General features: G+C 40.9%; 1 protein-coding gene across 1 annotated transcript; it reads right to left on the minus strand.

Moving 5' to 3' along the window:
- Positions 1-215: 215 nt before the first annotated feature.
- LOC110155471 (programmed cell death protein 10) lies at positions 216-12,927 on the minus strand. The gene is made up of 8 exons (XM_020919574.2): positions 12,816-12,927; positions 11,955-12,209; positions 11,776-11,829; positions 9,684-9,801; positions 8,948-9,074; positions 7,630-7,708; positions 7,462-7,544; positions 216-1,108 (listed from the first exon to the last, which is right to left on the minus strand). Exons 2-8 carry the CDS (start codon positions 12,042-12,044, stop codon positions 1,027-1,029), a joined length of 633 nt encoding a protein of 210 aa, XP_020775233.2. The 5' UTR covers positions 12,045-12,209; positions 12,816-12,927; the 3' UTR covers positions 216-1,026.
- Between the last annotated feature and the right edge of the window lie 261 nt (positions 12,928-13,188).

Below are 13,188 nucleotides of genomic sequence, written 5' to 3' on the forward strand. Positions count from 1 at the left end.
TGCAGTGTCCTTGCTCAAATGAGTGTCTAGTTTCGATATTAGTATCTGCTTTTCAACCACTTTTGACAACCCTAATGACACACTGTTATGGAAATTTTAAATCTTAATCTTACACAGTGAACGTTTACGAAATCATAACCATAAAAAAATATAATAATAAAACCGCTATCTGAAGACCTTGAGATAACCATCCGTACAATCACGAGACTGAGGCGTTTTTGGAAACTATTTATTGAACATTTGCAACCAGGTAACAGTTAAATACAGAAGGTTGGACTGTCTCTACCTCCCTACAGCGCCCTCTGCAGGGACTGGCTTCACTTCATCACACTCTGAGGAGGGAATGTTACAGGACTTGGTAAGGCGCACGCCGCAGGTGCTGGAAGTCATTTGGCTTTTTGTGTCTTCTGATAAACAAAGAGAGAAGAATGAGAGCTTGGTCAAAAAACAAGTCCGTCTGTGCGCGCTCTTCACAGCCGTGGGAATATCTCGTCGCGTTTTGGAGGTGTGGTTTTTCCAAGGATTCCTGTGGTAGACCAAAGTAAGCGAGCAAGAGGAGGTGACGAGAAAAAAAAAAAAAAACTGATACAATGCACCTCTCGTCAACATAAGGTGTGAAACCATCGAAGCTAAAAGTAAAATGATGACATGAATATATTAGAAAAAAATGGCAATTAGTCTTTAATAAACACCTCGCTTCACCTACTCCCAACCAGATTATAAATTAAAACTGTCCAAATAAAATCAATTAACCAGACTTTGGGCCCGTTCAGTTCCGTTTCAAGACTGGAAAATCCTCATTGAAATAACGAATGGCACTTTTCAGTCTCGTGAACTGCGATCTACAATCTCAACTCGACCCCAACCCTAAAAACAACTCTGTCTAATGTACATATACGGGTCAGGCGCTCTCTCTCTCTCCCCCTCTCTTTCTCTCTTTCTCTTTCTCACTCGCTCTCTCCAGGCTCGCCCCACCGCGCAGGGGACCCGGCGGGGGACCCGGGGGTGGGCGGGCTGCTCTCGGGGCTAGGCAACAGTTTTGAAGGTCTGCAGTATGAGGTTGGTTTGGTGGATGAGCCGGTTTGCGCTGATGAAAACATTTATCGCCCTGCAGGAAAAAGAGAAGCACAAAGTCAATGGAATGTACAATATAGAAAATTTTGCATTGCTAGTTCACTATTTATAATGACGTGTTAGTGGGGGGGGGGGAATATGGCATTTTCACAAATACTTTTGAGAAACAATATTTTAGAACCACTGTTTACTTAAATGTTACTATATATTAGGGGTGTAACGATATCCAAGTCTCATGATACAATATTGTCACGGTATGAACCTCATGGTACAATATTTATTGTGGTATCGTGGGAAAGCTCACAATATGGTGGGGAGGCTCACGATTACGAATGTATATTGTGAAAATATCGTACTGAGAGATTTGGATATTGTTACATCTCATGGTACAATATTTATTGCGGTATTTTGTGGAGGCCAACAAAACTGTTAATATGCTACTTTTTTCTTTTAAAATGCCTTGACAAGACTTAATCCAAAGAACTAAGACTTAAATGTGCTTAGAACTGTTATTTCTTCTTCTAGTCTGCACTGAAATGGAGCAAAGGATCATGGTCTGTGTAGTTCTCTCCGTCTGTTTTTTTTTTTTTTTTAGCTATTGCTGCACCATAACTCTTAATTTAAGCAAAGACATTTGTAATTTGATATATTGTGATGGTTTGCGATATTATTGTGAGAACTCTGACAATACAGTATCATAATATTTCAGTTATTATTACATCCTTACTATATATACTATATACCAGGGTCTCCAGCCTTCAGCTCAGGAGCTACTGGTTGCTGTCTACCCACTTTTTAGTAGCTCGCCAAGGGATTTCTGAATTACATGTATTGTGCTAAATAAGTCTAATTTGATTAATTAAATGCCTGTTACCATTATGCATGTATCATTTTGTTGCCTAACTTTGTGCCTTACTATGGATAATGGTTTATGTTTTATAGCCATCTAACTATACCTCATCTAAGGGCCTGTTTACACGAGAACACTTGCGTGTAAAAACGACAAAATATTTTATTGGAAGTGCCTTTCTGTGCCATTTTTGGGGCTTAAAAACGCAAAAATCTGAAACCACCCTCCAGAGTGGAAAAGTTGAATACGCTCCGCCGTAGCGTTTCCGTCTACACTGCCCAAGACGCAAAACTCTGGTCAGATCTGCTCACATCACATACGCGTTTACGTCACATACATACAGTACACAGAAACAAACATGTCGGATGGCATGCATACCCAGTTGAATTCCACACACTTTTGCGTCACCCTATCCATGTAGATTTCCTCCTGAAAACGCTCGTCTCGCAGAATAAAAAGTAAAGACACGACGACACTTTTGCATTTTCTGTTAAGACGGTCATCATATAAACGTAGCCTAGGGCTTGCCGAGGCTCTTATATTTACTCAGTTTCTTGTGACCGATAAAACTAGTAGCTCTCTCGCATTTTCGTTTTGTAAAGGTAGCTCACCGGAGGAAAAAGGTGCGATACCCTTGCTATAAACTATATAAAACATACTTAAACTTACTATAAATCTACTTAGAATGAATCTGTTTTAAAATATTTCACTTGATGGAGCGCCTCCAGCTGGTTATCCATTTTACTTCACAAATGACTGCTGCCATAGCAATAAAAAACTCCAAACAGAATATATTTTAATAGTCAAAGTCCTCAAAATGGTGCCTATAAAAAGTTACGTGATCCCATGAAAAGTGACAAAAATACTTGGAATTAGACAAATGGCAGTAAAACTATTAGTAACATAAAACAAAGCTTTGGTTATGGTTGAGAAGGCCGATAAAAGCACAAAATACTTATGTATGTTTATAAAGGCGCAACTATAAAAGAAAAAACACACCACACAATATTATGGCAGTTACTTTCTGGTTCGTGGACTATGAAAACGTTTTATAATCAAATGCAGACAGACACACCACACACAGCAATCTCATCTGACCCCAACAGCCGCTTTTACAATACATCAATACTGGGAAAAATTGACTATTACATGAGAAAAATCAGATACTGCCCCTTCAAGTCCTGGTTAAACATCAACATGAATGCTATTGCTAATTAATTGTTAACTACGAGGTCAAACAAGTCACTAACTTAAAGCTCGCAAACCAATTTTGACAATCTTATACAAACAAATGATAAGAAAAGCAAGTGGAGCAGCACGATTTAGGAAAATAATTGTCTCTGTGTGATTTTTTTTTTAGATTCGCAATTTGTCTTAATAGGATTCTGTTCAAAGTTCGCATTTTAAAACACCTCCAGAAGAAATGAAAAAAAAAAGGAGATGAAATCAGAGCTGACAAACAAATACAAGACTTACATTTCAGAACATGTTTGTACAGATCTCAACTAGAGGCAGTTTTTATGCAAAATAAGACCGGACATTTTAATTATTTAATGTTTGTGGAGGAAATTCTGGTACTTCAAAAACTGGTTTTGCGATTTGCCAATTGCGTCCATTCAAATTTCGATAACTATAGACTGTGCCGCCCTAAATGCAAGAACGCGACGCGAAGATCTGAAATAAACACATTACTGAACTATTGGTACTCAGTTTGTATATCTCTCTAATAATATGGCTTGTAAACAACATGACAATGCATATAATGGCTGACTATTGGAACAGGCTTCATTCTAAACAGTATTTGCGTCCCCCCTCTGCTGCTGAATAGTTGCTTTCACATTAGCCGTTAGACAGATTATAATTACTTGTGCTTGGCAGCCGCTGTTAACTGGTGACTCATAGTGCGTCCCGAGTCCATGAAGAGACACTGCTTTTTACGGGAGCAGTCATTAAGTCATTTTAGGATTATAATTGGACATTGTCTAAATCACTTTTTAATTAACTGCACTCTCTCCCTAACGATGTCAAAAGGTGACGGCACGGCCCGCTGGTTAGAGCGGACGGGAAGGGCGGACTGCCGGTGATACTGGCGGTGGGACGCAGGAATGCAGAACTGTGAGTCACTTCAAACTCGGGTCAAGGAGTGTTTGTGCGGATTTGAGGTTGACCTGGTTTAGTCAAGGGTTAATCCTTGTTTAGACCTGAATGGGTCCTGTCCTGTCTTGGTCCTGTCTTGGTCCTGTCTTGGTCCTGTCTTGGTCCTGTCTTGGTTTGGCCCTAGTTTGGCATTGTCATGGTCCTGGTCCTGGTCCGGTCCTGGTTCTGTCCTGGTTCTGTCCTGGTTCTGTCCTGGTTCTGTCATGGTTCTGTCATGGTTCTGTCATGGTTCTGTCATGGTTCTGTCATGGTTGAGTCCAAATTTGGTCCTGTCCTGGTTTGAGTCCCAGTTTGGTCTTGTCTTGGTCCTGTCTTGGTTCTGGTTCTGTCCTGATTGAGTCCAAATTTGGTCCTGTCCTGGTTTGAGTCCCAGTTTGGTCTTGTCTTGGTCCTGTCTTGGTTCTGGTTCTGTCCTGATTGAGTCCAGATTTGGTCCTGTCCTAGTTGAGTCCTGGTTTGGTTCTGGTTTGGCCCTGTCCTAGTCCTGTCACTTGCCCTGTCCTGATCCTGGTCCGGTCCTGATTTTGGTCCTGGTTTGGCCCCGATTTGGCCCTGGTTTGGCCCTGTCCAGATTGAGTAGTCCCTTTTGAGTCCTGGTTGAGTCCTGGTTGAGTCCTGGTTGAGTCCTGGTTGAGTCCTGGTTGAGTCCTGGTTGAGTCTTGTCCTATTTCAGTCCCGATTGAGTCCTGGTCTGGTCCTGTTCTGGTTGAGTCCAGGTTCAGTCCTGTCTTGGTTGAGTCCTGGTTTAATCTGTTTAATCCTGGGTTAATCTTGGTTTAGTGATATGATTTCTCCCTCCCTGGTCTAGTCTCCGGTCTAGTCCTGGTCCCATTTCTGGTCCCATCTTGGTTTCTCTTCGTTTTGCCCTGGTGAGAACAACTCGAAGCACTAAAGACTTCAGCGTTGTCTGTAGTGCTGCTCAGCCGTGGTGTGGTCAGACAGCAGAGAGTTTGGAGGGGCAGACAAAACACCATTTACCAAATTGACCTTTACAGCATTAGTGAGAGGAGCATGTTTACTTTTAGGAACGGCAACACCCACCTACACAATAAGACCGCTCTTTGTAAGGAATGGAGATGATGGAACATAATTGGACTAAAAATAACCAGATGAGAGTTAAAGGGCCTGTACTTGATTTTCCCCAAGTATCTGAGCTGAATTTTACTGTATAGGCAGCTCTTGAGGCCAAAATAAGTCCTCTGCGTGTTTTCATCTAACTGGAAAGCAGTATATTGTCCCATAATCAAGTTGTGAAAAGTATTTATAAACTCATTGTGTTGAGTATTAGAATAATTAATCAGAATTCAGTGTAAAGTAAGAGAGGAATAACTTTTAACCACTGTAAAATGTTGAAATGAACTAGTTCTGTTTTTGTAAGAGAGTAAAAATCAGGAACAGTGAATTTAATATAAAGGACTTTGGCCACCTTGAGTGTTGTAAAGGGCTCTATAAATAAAGTTATATGGCTATTGTTATAGTCATTTATATATTAGGGCATATAAATGAAAAAAAAAAATGCAAGTTGCAACATATTAAGGTGCAATAGCCAAACATTGTAATCAAATAAGAGTACTGTTTCTTTAAAATAAAAATAGCAACAAAATACAGTAGAAGAAGCACAAAGTAGCTGTCCAAGAAGTAATAGTAGTAAGTATCTGGATAAATTACTACTAAGGGAGGAAAAACATGAAATTATGAACAAAATCGGCTATATTCAAATAAAAAATAAATGTTCAAATCACTTCATACTGTCAACATAAAGCTTCTGTCACTTGTAGACTAACTAGGGATGTAACAATAGGGCTGTCGCAATAACCGTAAAAATGAATCACCGCGGTACTAAAAGGCCCTCCACGATAACTGCACGTGACCAACATGATCTAACCGAGAGTCCTGCACAGGACTCGCACCCGCCCGGACCCGTTAACATTCCACCTGTTTTCGCCAGCGCCCGTGATAACCCAGGACTAACCCAGGACTAACCCAGGACTAACCCAGGACTAACCCAGGACTAACCCAGGACTAACACAGGACTAACACAGGACTAACACAGGACTAACACAGGACTAAGGTGCACCCGCATAGACAGTCGGGTGACCGCAGGCAAAAGGACCAGCGTAGAGCTACACGTCGCACGGAGGTAAGTGCAGATCCCAATCGCGCTTCGCTCTCTTAAATCCGCATGTACCCGACCTGGTGCAGAACTCGTACCCGACCTGGTGCAGAACTCGTACCCGACCTGGTGCAGAACTCGTACCCGACCTGGTGCAGAACTCCGCGTACCCGACCTGGTGCAGAACTCCGACCCGACCTGCCACAGTCAGAGCTGGAGCTATGGTTGTGGCACTTGTTCCAAAGCCAAATGTTACTTCTCCCCTTTAGGAGCACACACTATAAATATCCGCGTGCATCAGAGAGAGTTTTCAGTGCCGCTGGAAATATTGTAACTCCGGGGGATGGGGGGGTGGGCGAGGGGGTGCGGTATCATCGCATACCGCGGTGTTGAGCTGCTACACCGAATCACAGGAGAAATTCCGTAACCGCGACAGCCCTATGTAACAATAACCGAAATATCGTGATATTGATATTGTGCTCACAATAATATCGTGGACCATCACAATATATCGAAATACAAGTCTCTTTGATTAAATTAAGAGTTATTGTGCAGAAGTAGTTAAAAAAAATTAAAAAGACAGAGAGAACTACATAGACCATAATCCTAACAGTTCTAAGCACTTTTAAGTCTTAGTTCTTTGGATTAAGTTTTGTCAAGGCATTTCAAGTGGAAAAAGTAGCATCTTCACAGTTGTAGCTGTTTTGCCCCGCAATAAATATCGTACCGTGAGATGTATATCATGAAAATATCGTAACGAGAGATTTGGATATTGTTATATCCCTAATCGTGAGCTTCCCCGCCTTATCGTTAGCTTTTCCACGATATTGCAATAAATATCGTACCATGAGTTTCATACCATGACGATATAGTATCGTGAGACATGTACATCGTTACACCCCTAAGACTTACTCACAGTGGGAAGAGTAACCAAAACCTATACTCAAGTAAGAGTACTGTCACACTTCAAGTATATTCCTCAACTAGTAGTAAAAGTATGGCCTCTCAAAACATTGGATGGCAAATGTACTTGTAAATGTAATTGCGCGCGCTACCCACCTCTGATTATAATGGATCCCTTTGATTATAATGGATGGTTGAAAATGTAAGAAAAATCTTGGATCTAAATCACTAAACAGCTGGAATATCGTTGGGTAAAAAGACATTTCAGACATTTTTTGCAGTAATTATCTAGTCTTGGATGTGTCTCCTCGCTGCATCCACAATAAGTCTCCCCTTTTGAGTGGGCATTAGTATTCAGACTTACTTTCCGTCTTTGAAGTATGTTTTGAGGGTGTCACTGAAACTTTTGGAGTACTTGACAAACTCTTTTTTCTGGTGCTCAAGGGCCTGGAAAAGATGAGACACGCATTTTAAAAAGAAGAGAAACAAGTCAACAAGCTCTGGTATCCAACGGTAAAGAGCAGTCCCTTACTCTGCGATTCTGGTACTGGTATTTCTTAATGACGTTGTTGACTGTGTCCAGTAACTCTTTTATGGCGCTGGCAATGTCTCTGGAAAAGGACAAAATGGAGCATGTTACTACATAATTTAATACACTTCTGGTCAAGTGAAAGGTTTAGTTTTTGTGTTTTCTGTCCATAATTTCTTATAAAAATGTCCTAAGTAAGTAAACTTGACTCTGAGCTTTCAGCCACGTTATAATGTAGTTACCTCTTCAAAAAAACCTGGAGTTGTGTTTTGTTTCATTCTCACGAGTAATCCTTTATTATTAGTCGGTCTACATCTTCAAAGCTCAAAATGCTCAGTTCCACCTTGTGATGTCATTAGTAGTAGAAATATTCCAGGGCTAAAATGATCCAAATGATTCTAGTGAAGGTTTGTGGAGATTAAAAACAGTGGAGCACTTCCTGTATTACCACATGTTTTCAGTTTGAGAGAAAAGCTCAGCCTAAATATTCAGGGTTTGTGTTAAACATGTGTGAATGAAACAAAACAAAACTCCAGGTCTGTTTGTGATGTGGAAAAACATTATAAGATAGATCAGAAAATAGTGTTATAGGCCCATAAAAAATGAAAAGCTTCAGTTTAAAAGGAGTACAATATCTGAAAATAAATCTTTACAAGCAGGCTAATGCAATTTTTATCTAACTTTTCTGGTGGAAGGTCTGCCACCTGCCGCACCAGACCAGAATAGAGGTCAGATCTGTGGAGAACAGATCCCACTCACAGTAAGAATACATGTTTTTTTTTCACAGTATATGTTCAGCAATTAAAAACGATTGTAATAGGACAAATGCAAGATGAATATGTTTAAAGCCATACTGTGAGACATTCTAGTAACGGCAATAACATCTTTGGGGAGACAAGCAAGAGCACATCTTGTGTGACATAGAAAATTTAGATTTATTCTGATAATAGTATACATTGTTTTTTGACTGATTGGAGATTAAATACATTTTTTTTGCATAGATTTTCCGGTGGAGGATCGGCATTTGCTTGTCTCCATAGAGATAGCATTCCTTTGGCTGGAATGTGTCACTGTACTGCATTAAACTTATTTACTTGGGATTTGTTCGGTTAGAGTCAGGTGATAGGTTTTGTAGCACAAAACACCTTGAAAGACAGATACGTTTAACACCAACTTCATGGGGACAAACAGATGACAGAGCCTGACCAGAAAAGTTAGACAGTGCACCTTTAAATGAACTCAAAATTGTATATAAAATCTTGGCAAACATATCACCTCTACAGACAACATAGTTCTGGATTGTGTGTGCAGGTGTACTCACTTGATGGTCTGTAGGAAGCGTACTCTGTCATTGATCTCGTCTGGGATTTTGCTGAGAATGTGTTTGAGAGCGCGGGCCTTCTCATTCAGGTCCTGAAACTCTTGCTCCGGCCGCTCGATCATGAACTCTGCAAACACACAGCTGTTCACACACACTCCACTGGACACACGGGGGAATACACCACACACTGACTCTTAAGGAACCAAAAAGATGATTTAAAACTGACTCTTAGCACTGCTTCTCAGCACCACAGAGGAAGCTATTCACAAGTACCATGACAATAAAAAAACAAGACTGGGGAGTTCCCTTGCAACAGCACAAAACATTTGCCATTCAAAGACGATACCGCCTTAGAAAGTGTCTCCCATATAATATTTGCATATGAAGCAAAATACAACATGCCACAGATTTCCCAGTGACATACTGACCTCTTCATCTTACATACAAGTTTTCTTTGTTTGTAAAAGTGGACCATTTTAATGGACATGAAGGTCAAAAAATTACTGCATAAAAATTTGACAGTAATATGTTCTGCTCTTCTGGGGAGTCTGGTCCTACATTCAGTGCAAATGACTACGTCAGTAATGGATTTACAGTGTTATGATCAATGCACTCTCACTAATTATACTGCCATTAGTAATGACAAAGACACAAAGAAAGAACCAGATGCTGTCTGTGTGTGTGTGTGCTCCTGACGCTGTCCCACACATACATAGCTCTCTGGGGGTGTCCTTACCTTCCACATCGTCCGCTGCCATGCGCAGTAGAGACTCCGTGAAGTTAATTTGCACATTCTTTTTTTCCAGGATCTTCATTATAATGTCCTGAGTCAGACCGGGGTTTTCCCTCTCGGCCTGGAACGAAGAAAACTGCATTAATCTATCCTGTCACCAGAGAGAGGAGCCGGCATCAGCGCACATATCGTATTAATTAATTTTTAGTCATAGTATTTATTTATGTTGTAGGGACAGTGCATGTTAATTAACATCTATGATATCCATGCTGTAAACACACTGGATTGTAGCCATGGGCTCTTTTCCATCAGTTGTCCCACTTGTGCTCTCACAAACACTCTCACAAACACTTTCACATTCATACACCAGTGTACTTCAACAACACTGAGCTGAGCGTCCACTTCATTATCATTATGACTAATCTACATCTGTCCACACTGCAGAGGAAACACTCATCGGCAATGAAAACAAACCAAAACTCCATTTAAACTCTAATTCTATAAATATGAACCGTTTCATACAGACAAGAGCTGTGAGTGATGGGCAGTTGTGTAAAATAGGAAGGGCAGGGTGAGAGACTGTCAGCAGGATGGACTATACCCGCCTACTTCCTCTATGCATGTTTGTAAAGATAGTTATTTAGAACAAAACCTAACTTATACATTTCCTGTTAATCGGAGTACAACCACAAAGAAGCTAAGCATTGATTAAATGACCACAAAGGAAGCTAGTCGTCATTTCCTCGTGGTTAACAATTCTTCCTAAAGTTGTGACCGCACCATATTAGTTTATGAAGATATATATGAGTACTGTTAGTGACAATACAAAAATTTCAAACTCAATTTTGGTACAAAAAATAGAGTTAGTATGGATTTGGATACCACGATGATAATAGGATAAAGGACTTTTTAGACAATGTACAATGTAATTTTCAACATTGAAAGTAGTACTTTCTTTTATATTACCATGTGATCATATATCTGCATACTCCCTCTGTGGTCTAGGTAGGTTCTATGATAGTCAATGGATGTAATTATTCCCTGATTGTGAGAAAGATGGACTGGCGTGGGTAGTGTTGTGTTTTAATTTTTGTTTTTCCTCGAGAGATACAGATAAGAGGGAGCCACTGTCATGTATGTTAGCTCTGTGTTGGGCTACGTTCAGACTGCAGGGCTTAATGCTCAATTCCGATTTTTTTGTGAAATCCGATGTTTTTGCGAGGTCGTTCACATTTCCAATTAAATGCGACTTGTCTGTGACTCCAGTGTGAACGGTAAACAGCCCGAAAGTGTCCCGCATGCGTACTGGAGGACACGATGACGTCAACCCCATGCGTCAACCGCAGCAAGTGTGCTGGAGCGTGCTCTGTGTTTACGGAAGTTGTGGCTAGTTGTAGCTTGCTAACGGTTTCCGCCTGCTTCAGCGCAGAATAGTGACGTTTGTGGCTTGTTGATAATGTGTAGGTCGGATGAATGCGCTTTAGCCGTTCAGACTGAAGTCGCATGTCAAAAGATCGGATATGTATCGGTTTCAGGACCACATATCCAAGTGACCTGGGTCGCATTTGAAAAAAATTGGATCTGTGCCGTTCAGACTGTCATTAAAAGATCGGATACAGGTCACATAGAAGCCAAAAAATCGGATTTGGGTCACTTCAGGCTGCAATCTGAACGCAGCTTTAGTCTCTGTAGTCTACTACACAGGGATCATTCAAAGGAAAGGTTCATTTCTGTTCTGTGAATGTGACTTTACTATTAATACATTCTGAAATGAGTATCTAGTTTCGATAGTATCTTTAGTATCAATTATTATCTGATTTTTGATACTTTGACAGACCTAGTATGAGCAAACCCACATTTAAAAGATGTGGATTATGTTTTAGCATGCATGGAGGTCATGATGTTTAAAATGGCACTGAAGCAAGACAACAAACAATAAAGAACAAAAGAATGTCACTCATGAACAAACAGATGGATAGTTAGCATTTGCACAGTCCAGTTCAGCGCACTGGTAATAGTGATGATGAGATTCAACTAAAGTTCAGTAAAAGTAAAAGAGTAAATATAGGAAAAGAATGTGAATGGTGCTTCTTACCTTTATGAAGGCTGCTCTGAGTGTCTGTGCTGCTGACAGGTTAATCCTCTCCAGCTAATGAGACAAGACACACAAACATCTCTTTATGCAGTTAAATGTGCAAAGGGTGATTCAAGATTAGTCAGAACTAGGTACACCTCTATTACATACCAGACAATCACATTATTAAACATATTTACCTCATTAAAGACTGGGTACATCACAGCATACAGTGTCATGGATACCATGGAGTTAGTCTCCGCTTCATTCTTCATCTCCTCCATTGTCATCGTCAGCAGAGGAGCAGCCCGTGTAGAGAAGGTCCAGAGGAAAGTGCAGCGGCTCTCTCACTCACACACACATACACGCACCCACTCACACACACCCACGGATCACACACGGATCACCCACGGACACCCACAGAGAGAGGAGCACCCGTCTCCACACTGATGCGCCTGCACGGCCACAGAGGGACAGGGACACGGTGAGACAGGGTCAGGGCAGGGACAGGTGCAGCATCAGGAAGCAGAGTCACATCAGACATTACACAGAGGTTCAACTGCGAACAAATGTGCTTCTAAAATGTTTACAAATATATTTATCACGTGAATAAAGTCGAGCTACACATAAGTCAGAAGAGCGTACATGAACATAAATGTTTTTGCATAAATGTCTAAATCGCGAAGGTTTGTTAGCTGAAGGCTAAAGGGACTAGCACTGGGTGGTGAGCCTACGGTGCAAGCTTCTTTGCTAACTGAATCTAGAGAGGTAAACAACCATTAAATGTACGTGTGCGTACAAACAAGAGAAGAGAACAGCCGATCTGTGGTTAAAACGACTCTATGTTATTTAAAATCACAAATATGTTCCGATCTAGTGGGAAGAACATTGAATCGAGGCCTATGGCGGAGCTGTCGGTGTAGCACAGAGCTAACGCAGCCTGCGCTGGAGCTCCACTACACTCTATATTTGCATAAAGTAAAAGACAGACTGTGTGCGCACACTGCGTTATGACACAGGAGTAACACATGTACACATGTCGAGGAGAAACTGCTCTGTACCTGTGCTCTGGCTCCTCCGAAAGCCCAGTTACCCTGCGGAGCCTTTAGCGGACTGTTTTCTTTACAACTTAAGGCGGAAGTTTTTTTTAGCACTGACCTGAGCGACACTTCCGGACTGCGTCTACGTCAGAACAACACGTCCAATCAGAACACAGCAGCTTATTTCACAGTAATTCACACAAATATATTTACAGTCTATGATAATACAAGACTAACTCATGACTGTGGGACTTTAGCTCATAATACTTGAACACAGGAGCGTATAAGTACATAGGCCTTATATTTGGATAAGAATATACTAATAGTAATAGGTTTATGCGAGCAGATACAAGGTGAACATGTTCAAATCACATACTGGTTTTAATCATAACAA

This window comes from Boleophthalmus pectinirostris, unplaced genomic scaffold (genome assembly GCF_026225935.1).
Source record: "Boleophthalmus pectinirostris isolate CB_2022bp ecotype Guang Dong unplaced genomic scaffold, ASM2622593v1 HiC_scaffold_10, whole genome shotgun sequence".
NCBI classification, from domain to species: domain Eukaryota; kingdom Metazoa; phylum Chordata; class Actinopteri; order Gobiiformes; family Gobiidae; genus Boleophthalmus; species Boleophthalmus pectinirostris.

Bases quoted from the DNA above. Each gene is read 5' to 3' on its own strand.
- LOC110155471 (XM_020919574.2), bottom strand. From the start codon at position 12,044: ATGACAATGGAGGAGATGAAGAATGAAGCGGAGACTAACTCCATGGTA. The intron at 11,830-11,954 runs GTAAATATGTTT...TTGTCTCATTAG, and splicing joins TGTACCCAGTCTTTAATGAG to CTGGAGAGGATTAACCTGTC. The intron at 7,709-8,947 runs GTGAGTACACCT...GTCCTTTTCCAG, and splicing joins CGCTTCCTACAGACCATCAA to AGACATTGCCAGCGCCATAA.